The sequence below is a fragment of the Vigna angularis genome, chromosome 5 (assembly GCF_016808095.1).
Source record: "Vigna angularis cultivar LongXiaoDou No.4 chromosome 5, ASM1680809v1, whole genome shotgun sequence".
Classification (NCBI taxonomy): domain Eukaryota; kingdom Viridiplantae; phylum Streptophyta; class Magnoliopsida; order Fabales; family Fabaceae; genus Vigna; species Vigna angularis.
This window is the reverse complement of record NC_068974.1, coordinates 2,434,646-2,453,601: the sequence shown is the minus strand read 5'-3', so window position 1 is coordinate 2,453,601 and position 18,956 is coordinate 2,434,646. Positions and strand designations below refer to the sequence as shown.

The window sequence follows — 18,956 nt, the reverse complement described above, 5'->3', positions numbered from 1 at the left end:
TTCCATTTTTTTTTTCTTCATTTCTTTTATTTTCTTTCCTATTGTATCTTCCTTTTAAAGCAAAATAATTTTTCAGTGAGGTACAAAAGAAAAATATATCATGATGAATCATTAAATAAACCTAATTGTTATGATGGAAAGTTTTATATTATCTGCCTCAATTTATATATATTGAAGAACTTCGTTTCATACTAATGATGAAAAGAAAAAATACTGGTATACCACAATGAGTTACTACACCACTTTCCTAAGAAAAGTGAAAACTATTCCATTTTTTAACCTAAGGCAAGAAAGTGTTTTGATTACATGAACTTCAGTATGATGTAAAAATGTTTTGCACTTGAGTGTCACCCCATTACATCAGAGAATAGCAATTGAGTTCATTCGTACAGAAAATTACCACTGTAACTTTCTTCAATGTATGAGTATTAACCATATATTTTATTACCCACAAATAAAAAATGTCTCTGAATCAGTCTCTAAAATTTATCCAAATTTTACCAGTGTTGAGATTTTTGAGACCAAAAAGTGGTGTCAGGTCAGGTATAAACCAAAAATGTAGAGATTTTGCTATAGTGTAGTCTTTTTCATGAAGGAACTAACCAAATGTTATCAAGAGTAAGATTAAGAAACAAATCTAACACCATTATAATGTTGACAAACTAGTTCTTAAGCATATTTTACTGTATCAACTAAAATGTAGAGTTTTTTCATATAGGACTGAAATGAAAACAGTGATTATCTTTTTAATTTAACCAAAAATGTATCATCTAACTGAATGGAAAGGCTTCAAGGATATGCTCTCACACCAGAAACATATGTTTGCTCAATAGATGCAGATGCATCTTCAGCAAAGTCTTGCCATGAATCAGTGGACAATATGACAAAATCTGCCAGTTTCCCTGGAGATAAGGACCCAAGATCTTTGTCAAGGAAGCTTGCATGAGCAGCAGAAATGGTGTAACTGTGAAGGTCAGAGAGACTTTTAGTATCATGCAAGAATAGCAAAAGAAAACCATGTATATGATGAACTTGAAGTTGAAATATGATCAGATTAGGAAAGAGCACTAGTGCACCACTCAAGCAGATCTAGATTTACATGAAATGAAACAATACACTTGCTAAAAATGTCCTATGAATAAGTGGGGCTTGTACCTTGTAATCACAATCAGAAGAAAAAACAAAAAGAACAACACAGCATTGTGGTGAAAATTTCTGTAAAGTACAAAGCACTGAAGAAGTGGTCTCTCCACTATTTAAAAGCCATATACACTATGATTGTTTTGCATACCAAATTCAGATAGGCATGAGGGCTAAGGAACTTGTTCTCTGAGATGCAAATGATTATAGAGTTAATGGGTAATCCCACAAACCATATCTATAAGATCCTGTTGAAAACCATACATTGATTACGAATATGATCAAACAAAAATATGTAATGCAAACCATTTTATAGTATTGAATTAGATTCTACCCTAACTTTTAAAATAATACCAGAGCTTTTCCAGTAATTGTTGTTGAGTCTTTCATACCACTAGCTATTAGACGGTTATCGTATTATCCATAATGTTTAATCTTGCAAACTTCACATATCAGATGTCTAATTTTACTTGCAAAGAGAGTGTATCAGAAATTTTATATCAATCAATGATGGGATTAAATTGAAATATATTAGTAGGGGATGATCCTAACCTTATAAACTGGTTTTGTAAGGTTGAATTACTCTTTAGAAAACCCAAAATTCTAACATATGTTACTGTTATATTCCTGGAAAACTTCTGCTCATGTCTCTCTCAATTCCATTTTTTCTGTGCTACAGATGTGTACAGATGAAAATATAGAGCAGGCCATCAGTACTACATCATGATACTAATGTTATATAATATTTTGACTAATTTCTTGAGATGACAAACCAACATGTAAAAATTTTCCACTCACTGACAGTCCACATAAAGTGGTTCCCATCACATCACAAACAAACAAGAAATCAACAAGTCACATAACATCAGTATAACATGATCTTACGCCTTTATTGCATCATCTAGTGAAATGCATTCGGATGGAATCCATGCACTTTTCCAAGTGGGAGGCTTCCTCTTCATCGCTGTCTTAATGCCACTTAAGGGATTGATGTCTACCACCTGTGAAAGAGAGACATGTTGTGAAAAGTACTTCTAAACTAGTGTTAAAAAATATGAAACTGTGCAAGTTGATGAGTACTGATAAATACAACACTTACCGGCCAGTCAGAACCAAATGCCACTAATGCATTGTTATTTAAGAGTGATCGAAACAAATATGATTCTGTGTCTGCCCTATCCTTGCCAAGCTTTTTGCTAGTAGAGTCAGCATCATCCAACAATTGATCTGGCTGTTGAATATTGATAGTTAAAATAGTACAGATCTTGTAAGAGGGTATTGTTTATACTGTCAAAACATATACATACAATAGGGAAGGTATTGGAGATTATAGATTGCACATCAACTAAAGATATGACTAAAATAAAGTCTATCCTAACCAAATTTAGTGAGTTTGTCATGTAATCACTATTGGACTGCTATCCTACCATTCACGCAACGTTCAAGATGTCTAGTCTTTAACTTGAGAATGCGTGTTAGAGATTTTACATTATTTAGAAATATGACACGAATAAGATGTATAAATGAGTACAAATCTTACAACAAACAGGTTTTACAGAGTATTAAAGGATTAATTATTAAGTCATTTTCAAGGTAAGAACAACAGTGGGACAAACTGAAGCAAGGAGAGAGAGAATGGAAAACATGGGGAAGAGAATAGGAAAGATAAGAGATTTCAACTAAGATTTGGTACAAGCACAATCGTGAGGCAATTATTTTACCCTTAAGCTGTAAAATATGAAGCTTTTAAGTGACCAGTGCACTCATAGAATTAGAAAGTACAAGTTATTGATATTTGCTAGAAACTTAATATCATAGTGTCTGCTGTATGTTCATATAAACAATACTGACTTTATGCACAGAAGGAAAAACTATTTTCATGATTTCATGTACATTCACCTTTATGTTCTTGGGATTTGCATGACACTTGAATTGTTTGAGAATAAAGAAGAGCAAAGATTAGATAATTCATAATGAGGGAATCATTGTAAAAATGAAATCTTAGTTAGTGGATTGAACTAACATGAGATCAACCCTCTCATTCTAACTGCACACTGCTGTTATTATAGTGTGATTGTTCTAGTACCAGTTCATATAGCAAGAGAAATAGGAAGGGATAGAATAAGAATTTGGCTTGGAAGAGCAATTAACATGCAATGCTTGCATAGTGAAGGAGGGGGGAGGAAAAGTTAATTTCTGCTTTTCTTGGTGCGGACCATAATAGTGCGAACCTTTTTGGGAGTATTGCTCATTGTATAATTTATTCAGCAATATATTGTTCTCCATGAATAAAACATTTCACGTCCTTTTCCATGTCTCTGGCATATACATAATATTGATAGTAATGAAAAAACAAGATAATGGTTAATGAAAACCTGCATGGAAGCAACAACCCTTTGTTTACCAAATCGGCCAGGAGTTCCGGCTGCCAACTGCTGGGCATGCTCAATCTGAAAGTAGTGTTTATGTTCATTACTAACTTGGCTCACCATGATTATATTAGAACAAACATCTCTGAAGCAAAATCTCCCCATTATCAATAGAAAATTATTAAAGCTTGCTATGTTTAAGCAAAAAATGTTACCCTGAATCTTCGATCTCTCATACCATTTGCAGAAGCTACTGAACGATATAGGTCCAAGATAAGGTCATTTGTTTTGTCTCCTATAGCATGAATAGCGACCTGTAATGAATCAACAATTTGGTAACTAAGAACAAGAGAATTTAGCAACTAAGAACAAAAGACTAATCACCTGTAGACCATATAAATCAGACTCCAAGGTCATGTTGAGAAGTCCTTCAGGTTCAGTCACTTGTAAACCATAGTTGTCTGGCTCATCAACATATGGCTACAAAATTTGAATGTGCATTAACCCCATGCTAAATTTCAGTCTCTATAAACTGAGGTGCTACTTGTCATTCCCAACCCATATCCATTTAAAAACAAAAAATATGACAGAAAACAGATAAATAAATGGATTTTTCAAAAAACTATCGACAGATAATTTACACTGAAAAAGTGAATATCTGGCCTCACCTCATAAAGCAATGCACTATTGGAACCCAAAGACCCATCAGCAAAAGCTTTAACACCACCAATATAAATCCATTCGCTCAAGGTATGGCCAACTTTGTTAATCAAATCCTAAGAAGAAAAATGTAACTTTAGGAGACAAATGTTAAAATCAACATTAAAAAATAAAAATATAGTTAATAACAATTATTAGTGTGATACCAAATACAGAGAAATCAGACACTTATTAAGAAGATCTTGGCATATGGTGAAAAAACTCTTATAATGAATTGGGAAATCCTCCACCTTAGAACTAACTTTTTAAGTTAATTTAGGCTAGTCCAATCTCAATTTTAATATGGTATCAATTATCAAAGCCTTCCCAAACTCGGTTCAAATGTCCACTTTGGGCGAGTAGATGTGTTAAGATCCTATATTAGCTTTTGCGGCTTAGTTAGGTCTAATTTGTTCTCGATTCTAATAAAATACTAGCTGAATTTTGAATTAACTCAAGCAATGAAAGCCAAACTGATTAAAAAAGACAAAAGAAGAGTTTACCTATTTCATATAATACTACAAGTTAATACATTTTAGCTATTGTTAGGATATTTATCCTATTTTATCATCATTATAGTGTGTCAAGGGTTACCCTATTTATCATGATTATATTATGTCTAGGATTACCCTATTTATCATGATTATATTGTGTCTAGGGTTACCCTATTTATCATGTATTTGTGTATCAATTTATTCTTATAAATAGAAGATTGTGAGAGGGATCAATCAAGCCCTCTAGAATTATTTTACAGTTTCAATCTTAAGTTGGTATCAGAGCGGGTCGATCCCGCTCTGGTTTCTGTCTCGTAATATATATTTGTCCGGCGCCACAGTTCTTTGTCGCCCGCCGCTGCCCGCCGCCGGCCACCGTCAACCGTCGGCCATCGTCGGCCGTCGCCGGCCACCGTCACCGCCGGCCACCGCCCGCCATTGCCGGCCACCGTCGTCCATCACTGTCAAAGTTTCCTTCGTCTAAACCCTTAGGGTTTTCTTGTTCTTCGTTAGTACTATTCGTCTTCTTCAGAAATGGCGTCTGGCAGTACTCTTTCCTTCTCTGGAAGTCCATCAATTACCTCCGAGAAGCTAAATGGAAAAAATTATCTATCATGGTCTGCTGCCGTTGAAATGTGGTTCCTTGGCCAAGGGCATTATGACCACCTTGAGCGAGATGGAAGCCATGTGCCTACTGAAAAAGCTGATCAGTGGAAACAAGCAGATTTCCAGTTGTGTGCCCTGTTATGGCAATCAGTGGAACCCAAACTTTTTGTATCTTTGAGGGCTTTCAAAACTTGTCACTCCTTTTGGAAGAAAGCCCAAAGCATTTATGCCAACGATATTCAACGTCTCTATGACACTACGAATAAACTTGCATCTCTTAAAATGGCAGACCATGATATGGTGTCCTTCATGACTGAAGCCCAATCTGCTGTCGAAGAACTTAGGATGTTTTTGGAAGTAGATCCATTAGAGGATATAAAAAAGAAACTAGACAAATTCTACATGGTGTTGATCCTTCGTGCCCTACATCCCGATTTTGATCATCTCAGAGATCAACTTCTAACTAGTCATGAGGTCCCCTCTATGGAAACATTGACCACTCGCCTTCTGCGTGTCCCGGTATCTCAAACTCAAGAAGCGCATGAACTAGTGGAACCATCTGTCATGGTTGCCACACGAGGAAGAGGAGGACGTGGCACTAGAGGAGGAGGACGAGGAGGTCGGGGACGTACTCAATGCACATATTGTAAAAGGATGGGTCATACTCAAGAGAATTGCTACTCCTTACATGGTTTCCCTTCCAAAACCGCCAATATTTCGAAGACTGAAACTTCCACTTTGAAAACTGAAACCTCTACTTCTATGTTTTCTGAGGATGAATATCAAGAGTATTTAAGGTTAAAGTCTAACAGCTTGGCACAACCATCTCAATCTCCCAATACATCAACAGCCTGCGTTTCTCAATCTATGGAATGTCAAAATTCATGGGTAATTGACTCAGGTGCTTCTGATCACATTTCTGGTAATACCTCTTTGTTCTCATCTATTTCCTTTCGAGAAAAACCTCATTTCATAACCCTTGCAAATGGATCTAAAACTTCTTCCAAAGGAGTCGGTCATGTTTCTTTGTCTCCCTCCCTCAATCTCAACTCAGTCCTTTTTGTCCCTAATTGTCCTTTTAATTTAATTTCCTTAAGCCAGTTGACTAAAATGTTAAATTGTTCAATAACCTTTGATCATAAATCTTTTGTTATACAGGAGCGTGGTTCGGGGAGACAGATTGGAGAAGGATATGAAGCTGGCGGATTATACCATTTTGGATCTCGTCCAAGGGTGTCTTGTGTTGCTGCTCTTAATCCTAAAGTGCTACATGATCGACTTGGCCATCCTCATTTGTCCAAATTAAAAAAGATGTGTCCTGAACTTAGTGGTCTCCAAACCTTAGAATGTGAGTCATGTCAATTAGGAAAACATGTTAGATCTTCCTTTCCTAAAAGGTCTCAATCAATATGTAATTCTAGTTTTTCCATCATCCATTCTGATATATGGGGACCTAGTCGTATCTCCTCCTTTGGTTATAGATATTTTGTTACCTTTATTGATGAATATTCAAGATGTACTTGGGTTTATCTTATGAAAAATCGTTCTGAATTGTTAGCTATCTTTACATCCTTTTTGAATGAAATCAAGAATCAATTTGGTCAAGTAATCAAAATATTAAGAAGTGATAATGCCAAAGAGTATTTTTCATCCTCCTTTTCTGCCATCTTGAGTTCCCATGGTATCTTACATCAGTCTACTTGTCCTCATACACCACAGCAAAATGGTATAGCAGAACGAAAAAATAGACACTTGGTTGAAACTGCTCGTACCCTTTTGCTTGGTGCCCATATTCCTGTCCATCACTGGGGGATGCCATCTTAACTGCATGTTATCTTATTAATAGGATGCCCTCCTCCTCTCTTGATAATAAAGTCCCTTTCTCCATTTTGTTTCCTAATGATCCTCTCTTTCATACATCTCCCCGAGTGTTTGGCTGTGTATGTTTTGTTCATGACATGTCTCCAGGTCTAGACAAACTCTCCGCTCGCGCTCTCAAATGTGTCTTCTTAGGCTATTCTCGACTTCAAAAAGGATATCGGTGTTACTCTCCTGAAACTAAGAAGTATTACATGTCTGCCAATGTCACATTCTTTGAACAGACTCCTTACTTCTCTCCATCTGTTCAGGATGTTTCTATCCTCCAGCAGGTCCTTCCTATTCCAATGGTTGAGTCAAATAGCTCCACTGTCTCTGTCATTCCCAGTCATGATCACAATCCTTCTACACCTGTTTCTCCACATACTGAGATCATCCCACACAGGGCCCCAATGGATAGTCCACCTCCCCAAGACAATGGTGAATCTCCTACTTCAGATTCTTCTCCCTCGTCACCTCCTCCCACGCCTCCTGGTGCAAATGATTCAGCATGGCCTATTGCCCTCAGAAAAGGTACTCGTTCCACTCGGAACCCTCATCCCATTTATAATTTTCTAAGCTATCATCGATTGTCGCCCTCCTATTTTTCTCTTTTATCCTCAGTGTCCTCTGTTGTTATACCCAAGAATGTGAAAGAAGCACTTGATCATCCTGGATGGCGACAAGCTATGATTGCAGAAATGCAGGCTCTTGACCACAGTAATACTTGGGAGCTGGTGCCCCTTCCCCCAGGAAAAAAGGCGGTTGGTTGTCGATGGGTGTATGCAGTTAAAGTTGGCCCTGATGGTGAAATTGATCGGCTCAAAGCTCGGCTTGTTGCAAAAGGTTACACTCAGGTTTATGGTCTTGATTATTGTGACACTTTCTCTCCTGTAGCCAAGATGACTACTATTCGTCTCTTCTTTGCCATGGCAGCCATTCGTCACTGGCCACTTCATCAATTGGATATCAAGAATGCCTTCCTACATGGTGATCTTGAGGAAGAAGTTTATATGGAGCAACCTCCAGGGTTTTTGCTCAGGGGGAGTCTGGTATGGTATGCAAATTGCATCGATCTCTATATGGCCTCAAGCAATCCCCACGTGCTTGGTTTGGAAAGTTTAGCTCCATTGTTCAAAAATTTGGGCTAAAACGCAGTGAAGCAGACCATTCAGTTTTTTATTGTCATTCTTCTCTCGGGAAATGTGTTTACTTAATAGTATATGTTGATGATATTGTCATTACAGGAAATGATGCTGTTGGAATATCTCAACTAAAAGAGTACTTGTGTAGACATTTTCAAACCAAGGATCTTGGAAGTCTCAAATATTTCTTAGGCATTGAAGTAGCGCAATCAAAAGATGGAGTTGTAATCTCCCAAAGGAAGTATGCTCTTGATATATTACAAGAAACAGGCATGATTGATTGTAGACCGGTAGACAGTCCCATGGACCCAAACCAGAAATTAAGGACAGAAGAAGGTGAATTATTCTCCGATCCAGAGAGGTATAGGAGGCTGGTTGGCAAACTGATTTATCTCACTATTACAAGGCCAGATCTATCCTTTGCAGTTGGAGTGGTTAGTCAGTTCATGCAGGCTCCATGTATTGACCATTGGAATGCTCTCATTCGCATTCTAAGGTATGTAAAGAAGGCTCCCGGGCAAGGATTGTTATATGAAGATAAAGGAAGCATTCATGTCTCTGGGTATTGTGATGCAGATTGGGCAGGTTCACCTATTGATAGACGGTCTACAACAGGATATTGTGTTTTTCTAGGAGGAAACATTATTTCATGGAAAAGTAAGAAACAGAATGTAGTAGCTCGATCAACCGCGGAAGCCGAGTATAGGGCAATGGCATCACTAACATGTGAACTTATATGGGTGAAACAATTCCTTCAAGAGGTTAAATTTTGTGACATCCATACTATGAAGATGTATTGCGACAATCAAGCTGCTCTCCACATTGCATCAAATCCAGTGTTTCACGAGAGGACTAAACATATAGAAATTGATTGTCATTTTGTTCGTGAAAAGTTGTTGACCAAAGAAATATGTACTGAGTTTATTGGGTCAAACGATCAACTCGCAGATGTATTGACCAAGTCATTAAGGGGTCCTCGGATTGAGTTTATTTGTTCCAAGCTTGGTACATACAATTTGTATGCTCCAGCTTGAGGGGGAGTGTTAGGATATTTATCCTATTTTATCATCATTATAGTGTGTCAAGGGTTACCCTATTTATCATGATTATATTATGTCTAGGATTACCCTATTTATCATGATTATATTGTGTCTAGGGTTACCCTATTTATCATGTATTTGTGTATCAATTTATTCTTATAAATAGAAGATTGTGAGAGGGATCAATCAAGCCCTCTAGAATTATTTTACAGTTTCAATCTTAAGTACTATCATTTGCTGGAACAAAAAATTATTAGATTTACGAATGAGAGAGCAGAGAGAAAATGAATAGAACAAACTGTTCATTGATAGAATTGAAAAACTCACTTAACATTCTGTACAGTGTTTGAATTTATAAAGATACAAAAGAAAAGACAGTTGTACATAATACTTGACCCTGATTAACCAATAAAATCATACTAACATATGCTAACAGCCACCTCAAACTCAAGGAGAAGATTTTTGAGAAGAAAAAGTTTTCACATAGTTTGGAACGTAGAAAAATGAACCAAGAGGAAGAGAGAGGCTTTGTCAGGGCATATGCCCACTGATCAAGTGCTGGAACATGAGAGACTTGCAGCTGCTTCAACAAAGTCTTCTCACGAACAAAGAACACATCAATTTCTATGTGTTTGGTCCTGTGGTGAAAAACTGGTTTATGTGCAATGGAGACTGCACTTTGATTGTCACAGTAAAGAACAAAAGAATTGAATGGAACTTGAAGTCCAATGAGTAACTTAAAATCAATGACAATTCAGGCAGAAGTTTGGGCTAAACTTCTGTATTTAGTTTCAGTGCTGGAGCGAGCAGGGGTACAGAACAATTAAAAGCCGCTGGCTGAAAATGCAGACCACAGAACAAAGTGCCCCTTAAATAGTGTAAAATGCGTTTAACCACATTCCAGTGAGAGTCAAGAGGTTGTGCCATAAACTGGCAGACTTTATTTACAGCAAAGCTGATTTCGGGCCATGTAAGAGTAGCATACTGCAACATCCCCACCACAGACCTATATAAGGTAGGGTCTGCAAAGAGATCTGCACCATGTTTAGACAATTTACAGTTAGAGACCATGGGGGTAGAGATAGTGTGAGCTTCTTCCAGATGAGTTTTATGAAGCAAATCATGAATGTATTTGGTCTGAGTCATCACAACTGAGTTGTCAGATAAATGCTTGATTTCCAGGCCAAGAAAATAGTCCAGTTGACTAAGATGTTTTAAAGAAAATGTGGCATTAAGGCTGGACGTAACATGCTGAACGAGAGAAACAGAATTGCCAATGATGATGATGCACCTCAAAGTCTTTCTTGTCAATAAACAAGGATGCATCACAAACACTGTTAACAAACCCAAGCTGATGAAGAGTGTGCTGTAAGCGATTGAACCATTGTCAGGGGTTAGCTTGAGCCCATAGAGCGCCTAATTTAACTTGCAGACAAGAGACTTGTCAGCCACCTCAAAACTAGGAGGTTGCTGCATATAGACAGTTCCTTCCAAAATACCATTCAAAAAGGCATTATTCTAATCCAGTTGAAACAACTTCCACCCAAAAGAAAGAGCAACAACTAAAATTATGCAAATAGTAACAGGTTTGATGACTTGTGAAAATGTTTCATGAAAATCAAACCAGCCATTTGATGAAACCCCTTAGCTACTAGGCGGGCTTTATATTTATTAATGGAGCCATCAGCATTTTACTTGACCTTAAAAACCTATTTACAACCAACAGCCTTCCTATTAATAGGTAAAGGAACCAAGTCCCATGTTTGATGGGGAATTAAGGCATCATATTCATGCTGCATAGCAGCCTTCCAATCAGTATCCTTAAGAGCCTGTTTAACAGAGGTAGGCTCAGAATGAGTTAATAACAAAGAAGGATCTACTCTGTTTAATTATGCCTGAATTGGATCGAGTCTACCAAGGGTGGGCAAAACTATCCGAACTACATTAAACTATCAATTAACTTTACTATATTATACCAAAAATACTAAACTATTTAGATTAAAAACTGAACCTCCAAAGTTGTACTCAAGTTAATTACTCATTAACTTAAAACTACTACGTCTTATACTTTTTACTTGTTTGAGAATCTCTAAAGTTGCAGTTTAGTTTGGTTGCTGCAAACTTGATCAAACTTTGACTGAGGTTGACTCGATATTTTCAACCACCGACTCAGCCTAATTTTGATTAGAACAAACGAGGTCGATTTGATCGAATTCGGCAAATTTTTGATCGAGGCCTACTTGGTTGAATTCAGTTGAATTTTGGTTGAGACCAACTCGATCGAGTTTTGATAGTGGCTGAGTACGCGACTTGATGCATTCTCAGACCTGCACCATTTCCTATGAAAACTTTATCCGGACCATCAAATTGTTGATGTTGTTTTATGTTTAATGATTCACCAGTCACATGAAAACTTGCACCCAAATCAGGTATCCAGGAAGACTTTCCTTTATCTGGAGAGGTGGACTGTAGTAGCATAACACTAGGCTATGAACTGGTATTGGATTGAACATTTGGATTCACCCAAGTATTGGAGGTCTTGTAAGAGCCAGCAGAATAAGGAATAGACTGTTGAGTGGCAGGATCAACAGAGAAATTTGGCAAAATTTAGCCGTATGACCGAATTTAAGACAAATTTGGCAAACTTGCCACGGCCTCTTGCTGGACCACTGCCGCTGCGAGCAGAACCACGAGAATTGCCTTTTTGTGTACCTCTAGCATAAGGTCCGTGTGTAAAATTCAGTGAAGGTGTTACTAGGTTCTGATTTTCCTGTTCATATCCATGGAGCCTGGTTTCATGACCATACAGAAGAGCTTCAATCTCAGCAATGGAAGGAGGCCTCTTGTTGCTCTCTAATAACAGAAACAATAGAAGCATAATCAAAGGGAAGACCTTCCAAAATAGCATCCACGTGCTCATCATGACGAACTGGAAAGCCAACACCAGCAAGTTCATCAACATAATTCTTGATTTTAAGTAAATAATCTTCCACGGACTTAGAATCAAGTCTGACAGCACGCATAGCAGTCCGAAACTGACGTGCACGAGACTTTGTTTGAAGGTTAAAATATTCATGAATTCTCTTCAAAACTTCATAGGAGTGAGTACATCCGAGAACACGAGAGAGAACAAACTAGGAAAGAGTAGGTTGAAGCAATTTGATCTTGTACCTCCCAGGCTTCATACGCAGGATTAATAACATCAGCAGCTCTATCAATTTCGTTGAGATATCTAGGCAGAACAATATGATTGACAACAAAACAGTGAAGCTTACGTGATTTAATCACTGGTTCAACAAATTGCCGCCAGTGAAGATAGTTTGAATCATCTAATTTTTCTGCAGTGGAAGTAGGAAAAGACGTCGGAGCCATAGTACTCTCAGAAAAAACAATCGAAGTAAAGATGGCGAACACAGTGAAGCAGCAACACAAAGAGGCGAGAGCACTGAAATGAACGTCGCGTACAAGAACAAATACGAAAATCACAACGGCAAACGGGAACAAGACCTAAATCACGAACACGAACACGAACACTGTAGCGAATGTGGCGAACCAGGACGAGAGCAAAAATCTCAATCGCAGACGAGAACGAAAATAGAATCACTGTAAGCTAATTCTCCTCTAAGAAAGAGAAAAAATCAACTCTCAAATGATATAAAGCTAAAGTGGATATTTTCGTCTTATATCCCCCTATTTATATCAAGTTAATTCAAAGACATTAAGAAAGGCAAAGTGAAGAATATACTAAACTTTCAATAAATCATAAGTTAGAAAGGAAACATACCACCAAGCGTAACCTTGTCTCCATTGAAAAAAATAAACATACTCTAATTTTCATTTTTGACATAGAATTAGCCCATTGATAAACATCTGTGCAATTCAAAATAACAAGAAAATGAATAGTCAGCTAGGCTCAACAATAAGGCTTTTTACATATCACATAAAATAAGAGGAAAACTCATTCTGTTTCAAATTACAAAAAGGCATTATCCTTGAAACTTGGCTTTAGGATTGCATCATCTATGCTTTCCTACTCCTTTTCCTTAATTAATTCAAATACTAAAAATACAATCTAGATCATTCAAGCTATTACACAGATGAATAAGGTAACTAGGTAAGTATTCTATGGTCTCATTGTTATAAAACCATTACTTTATATTGCATTGAATGGATCAAGTGGTTTTCATTATGTATAGTTCAATATTTAGCACAGCATGAACTGCTTGCTTTAAATCTTTGCCTTGTGACTACATTGGCATTATGGTAATATTCAAAATAAAAGGAAACAAAATGACAAAAAAACCACAATTAGAAAATGCAGAAAAAAAAAACTTATATATAAATCAACTAAAACTTTTAGACAAAACCTGAAAAATCATCCCAAGAAAGTTCAGGTGAAAAGCCAGGATAATATCTTCCCATATCAACAACCGTGGTCACCCCCCTTGTTAGGGCAAGACTGCTTGCTCTAAGCAATGCTTCCCTTCTATCATCTACTGAATCCTCTGGAATCAGTGAGGTAATAAGCGTCCCAGCAAGATCAATTAGTACTCCAGTAGGTTCTGCATAATAACAACAATTACTCACAGAAAAAAAATAGAATCTTGAAATGAAATTACCAGCATCATTTTCCAATATTGGAATGCATTCATTTATTGACCATAGTTTAAGTCTAACTCAATCTAGTTTGCACTCATATTATAATGTGGCCTATCTGTAGTTAATGTAAGATCGCAAAAGCCCCTCCCCCCTTGACATCATGATCGTAACATTTTGAGCGTGAATTTGAATACACGAGTGATCTCATAGTGAGTGAAATAATAAATCTAACAAAATTTTGATAGGATAGACTCAAGAAAGAAACTATAACATGTAATCTACATTAGAAAACACATGAACCAAACCAAGAAACATGTGAATAGTATAAACATGATAGTGGTAAGGAAAATGCCACAATTTCAATGAAGGTTGAACATTTGGAATGCAACAACACATGCTAATATGCTTGCTAAGGATACATGTAAAGGCTTAGGTTGAGGTAGAGGCTCATGAGCTGTATAAGCACATGAAGTTTGATGGAGACTGTCATGAGAAGCCATTAAATACTTAAAAGAATGGGAAAGATATTCACAGCCATGATCACTTCGCAAAGTTCGAATAGAAATCCCAAATTGAGTTTAGTTTCATTATAAAAGGTTTGAAATATAAAAAACAACTCAGAATGATTTTTCATTAAGAACAACCAAGTACATTTGGAATAATCATCAATAAAGGTAACAAAATACCGAAAACCTAGAGTGTACTTAACACAACTAGGTCCCCAAATGTCAGAGTGAACTAAGGCAAAAGGTGACAAAGCACATTGTGAGACACTACAAGAAAACGAACAACAACTGTGTTTTCCTAATTGACATGACTCACACAACAAACTAGGTAAATTAGACAAACTGGGAACAAGTTGTTGTAATTTAGCAAGACTCGGGTGGCCTAGCTAAGAATGAAGGAGAGATGAAGACTTCATAACTGTGTCAACATGTGTAAAAGGACGGAGATCATAAAGGCCATGACACTCACATCCGGTGCCAATCATTTGTCTCAAACTCTGGTTCTGTAAACAAACAAAATCTTTGGTAAAACATGGAAAAAGGATAATAGACTGTAAATTAAAGAGGGACCTAGGGACTTAAAGAACATTATCAATGGATAAACATGGAAAAAGATTTACAATCCCAACACTACGAGCTAAAACCCTAGACCCATCAACCATTGTAATAGACTGTAAATTATCGAGAGAGGATAAAATAAAACAAAGATTTGTTACCAATAATGTGATTTGTGGCACCTGAGTCAAGAACCTAAGGTCCAAGAGAAGGAGGTTGAATTAGGCCAACAAAATATATACATATGCGTACAACATAAGCAGTAGAACTAGAGCTCTGACGATCTTCATAGCATTTGAGAAATTCATTGAAAAGAGCATATTGGTCTACAGTATTAGAAGAGGTAACGAAAGAAGCTGTTGATGAACAGAAGAGAGAAAAACCCTAAAAGTCAAAGGTCCTCCAATCAAGGCAACAAGCATAGATCCTAAAAAAAGGAGAAGGAGGTGACCCCAGTCCAAGTCAACGACACCGGGAGAACGACACATGCGCCGCCACGTGTGGCTGGAAGAAAAACGCTGAGCAAACCTGTCACTGATGCGTGAGGGCACATCTGACCTACGATGGCGGCGATCTTGATGTCACGGTGGTCGCCTAGTCGAGACGAACAAAACCGTGTGGTCGTCATTTGAAACTGAAACTCAGCGATGACGGCGACTGCAGACAACAACGATAGGTGATTGACGGCAGTTTCAATGGTTGGGGCAACGAAAAGAAATGCCAAAGAAGCCTAATCTAACACCTTTTATCATCAATTTCTTATTTTTTGTTTCAGAGCTTATCATATAATATATATTTGATATTGTATTATACTATATTGATTTATGGAATCAAAAGATGTAATAGTGTTTTCTTCTTCAAGTATACAACTAATACTGCAGAGACCATCACTCTCTCAAAATACTCCCTCATGCAAGAACTTGTGAACTTAAAGAATGAACAATATAGAAGACCATTTAACCATTAGTTGAAATTCAACTTGCTGTAAATTATTGGGGATGGTAAGAATTAAATGCTTGACTTTTAGTCATAAAGGTTTTGCTACCATGTCAAAGGGCAACTATTGTAAAAGCTTAAGCAGTTGGATTGGATGGAGACTGATAAATGGCATTATATCTAACCATGCTTATTCACCCTAAAATCTTAGACACAAAACTCCCATTTTAGCATCCAGAAAATCATCATAAAAAATGCAGAAACTAAAAACTTTGTAGCTCAAGTTATTGAATTTTAAAATCATAAGTTCAAAAAGAAAATGGTTAATTAAAGAGTACGATACACAAAAAAGACTATACCATGTTGCAGGATGGTCAAAATTCCTTTTCATACAATGAAAATGAAGTATTACCTCCATTAGCAGCCCTCACTATGATCCCCCCCATTGGATCATCTGTTACATTTGTAATCCCAGCCAACTTTAGTGCCACTGAATTAGCCAAGCCCATGTGGCCATCTACTCTTGAAAGCCAAACCTGCTCATATACTTCAAATAAGATTAGTTTTGCTGTGAATGGAGATTTCCATAAAGGAAAGAACATATGTAAAGGGCTCACAGGATTATTAGGAGTAATATCATCAATCCAAGAGGCAGCAGGCAGATCTCCTTTCCATAGATCATTGTTCCATCCACCACCCAAAATCCAGGAACCTTGTTTTGAGCCTAAATCCAAAAGTGCACAAAATGAGTAAACATCATAAATAACATAATTCAGGACTCGGAGGCATCCATTTTGAAAATTGTTCTACGTGATATTTCCCATTTGATGAACATAGTGGTGCAGATTTAACCACCAGCCTTTAATCCTTCTATTCCAGAGTATGCTTAATCAGAAAGAATGCCAATCTTATCTAATAGTTCATTAGGTAGTGAACAGGTAAAACTAATAAACTCCAATGAATCTACTAAGAAAAGGCAAAATGAGACAAATATATCTGATGGATTTAAACTAAGAATTAATGGAATCAAATGATTGATTTAGAAGATAACCATAATTATACACAACTTTTGTTCTAGTTGCATCAATACAATATTTAGAAGATAATTTTAAATTTGGAACCTCAATCAAGTTTGAAGAGTGGAATACATACAGCTTGCATTTGAGCCCACACTTAAACAAATATGAATTGACAGTTTGACAAATATGATCATCATCAAGGAAACTACTAGTTAGGTGTTAGACTATCCTCTGTCATAACTATGAAAAAGTATGCAAAAGCTCAAGGCTTACTTTGTGCTGCATCTTTGATCCTTCTGACAAATTCTTCCTTTTTACTAACACCTCTCAGCTCCACCTGCATCATCTGTTACTACAGGTGAAGTGTTAAAACAGGGAACACATTTTAGGTTTACAAACATAAAGGACTTCTCAGATAGAAAAATCAAAATTAGGAAGCATGCAAATGATTCAAGCATCCTAGCCTATAGACAACCAGAATCCATCCATCACAATTCGACTTTCTGATGAGCACACCTCTGAACTGCACTTGATTGATAGAATAGTAGTTTTTCAAAATTTATTCAAGAATCAAACGTTATAGATTACAAGAATCTTCTTATTGTTTAGACAGTAACAAATGATCATTTCAGAAAAACTAGGTAAGCAAAACAGACTGAAGCACATAATAAAGGTAAAAGAAACATTCAGAAAACTGGGACATCGACTTAACCTGTAATCCACCAGGAATGAAATGCACATGGGAATCAATGAACCCAGGAACCACAACCTTCCCACCAAGATCCAAAACTTGAGTTCCATATCCCTCCAACTCCTACATAAATGATGAAAAGCACATCTGGGTCAGACCCAGTTTGCAATTGAAGGCCACATACATGAGTAGCAGCAACAACAACAGGGTTGAATAGAATGAATTAAATTGGAATGCATTGACACTGTAAATTTTTTTATAGTGTCTTCCAAATCCATATTGTTATATACTGTAGATTTGTTGACTTCTGCAATAATTATTTAAAAAGTCACATCTAGGATGATTGATAATATAACAAATTTTACCTTGCATGCCTAAAAGTTAAACTACAATAAAATTGCTGTCTTTTTTTCAGTAAACGGAGAGATGAATTTAGCATCAAGAATATAATAACCTTGACAAATGAATGGTTTCCAACACGAAGAACCCTCCCATTGGCCACCGCCATAGACTCTGCAAATGGGAGAGAATCATCACTAGTATATATCACCCCATTCCTCAAAACCAAATCAGCCACGGGGTGAGACAACTGTGACTTCCAAGCCCAAAAATCTGAAAAAGTAAAAGAAACTATAACAAAAATGTAATATACTTCATTCACAGAACGATTTAGCTCTCTACACACCAACAACAACAACAATTTAATAAAAAGGTTTAATTTCTAATGCAATGTCTACAAAAATCTTTGCATTATCAATCAATAAGAAATCATGGTAATTATAATTTTCACCACACATTACAAATTGTAACTGGTTACCACTAAATTACTGACTTTTCAAAGTATATGATATCCTACATACAAACAAAGACAAATTAACATAAGTATTAAAAATTGACACCAATATAGTTGTTTGGTGGCATAATAATTATTGCAACAATTATATCTATATTGATACAAAAAGAAGCAAAATAAGGTGCCAAAAACTGAATGAGAATTCCAAGTGTGCAAGGTGTCTACGAGGTTGTCTCATAGCTGTGTTGTGTGTGAGAGAAGAGAAAAGTAGTAACAAGGAGAGATAGTGAGTTACAGGTTGGGAATGGAAAAGGGAGAGACAGAAAGGTGAAGAAGAAAAGGATTGGAACAAATAGAAACAAGTGAATGAGAAGAAAGTCCATCAGAAACAAAACCAGACTTTCTCTTCCTCTTCTTCTCTCTGTTACTCATTCCACTATTGTCTTACCAACCACAACTTCACATAAATCTAGAGTTTTTTCTATCAATTTTTTTTTCTTTTATTTA

At 36.7% G+C, this 18,956-nt stretch overlaps 1 protein-coding gene across 4 annotated transcripts; it reads right to left on the bottom strand.

Moving 5' to 3' along the window:
* Positions 1-583: 583 nt before the first annotated feature.
* Positions 584-18,906, bottom strand: LOC108340389 (protein LONG AFTER FAR-RED 3). 4 transcript variants are annotated; one of them, XM_052877466.1, is made up of 17 exons: positions 18,745-18,906; positions 18,111-18,268; positions 17,678-17,779; positions 17,239-17,311; positions 16,564-16,670; positions 16,359-16,482; positions 15,462-15,667; positions 15,172-15,205; positions 13,718-13,912; positions 13,135-13,220; positions 4,178-4,285; positions 3,894-3,989; positions 3,725-3,823; positions 3,516-3,590; positions 2,240-2,371; positions 2,026-2,141; positions 584-964 (listed from the first exon to the last, which is right to left on the bottom strand). In XM_052877466.1, exons 1-17 carry the CDS (start codon positions 18,830-18,832, stop codon positions 790-792), a joined length of 1,974 nt encoding a protein of 657 aa, XP_052733426.1. In that variant the 5' UTR covers positions 18,833-18,906; the 3' UTR covers positions 584-789. The 4 variants fall into 4 exon arrangements, with proteins under 4 accessions (XP_052733426.1, XP_017433233.1, XP_017433234.1 ...); XM_017577744.2 differs by lacking the exon at positions 15,172-15,205 and having other exon boundaries at positions 15,539-15,667; XM_052877467.1 differs by lacking the exon at positions 584-964 and having other exon boundaries at positions 2,240-2,367.
* Between the last annotated feature and the right edge of the window lie 50 nt (positions 18,907-18,956).

Coding starts and splice junctions, on each gene's coding strand:
- LOC108340389 (XM_052877466.1), bottom strand. CDS start 18,832: ATGGACTTTCTTCTCATTCACTTGTTTCTATTTGTTCCAATCCTTTTC. Junction 18,269..18,744: donor CCCTTTTCCATTCCCAACCT/GTAACTCACTAT, acceptor TTACTTTTTCAG/ATTTTTGGGCTTGGAAGTCA. Junction 2,142..2,239: donor CATTTGGTTCTGACTGGCCG/GTAAGTGTTGTA, acceptor TCTCTTTCACAG/GTGGTAGACATCAATCCCTT.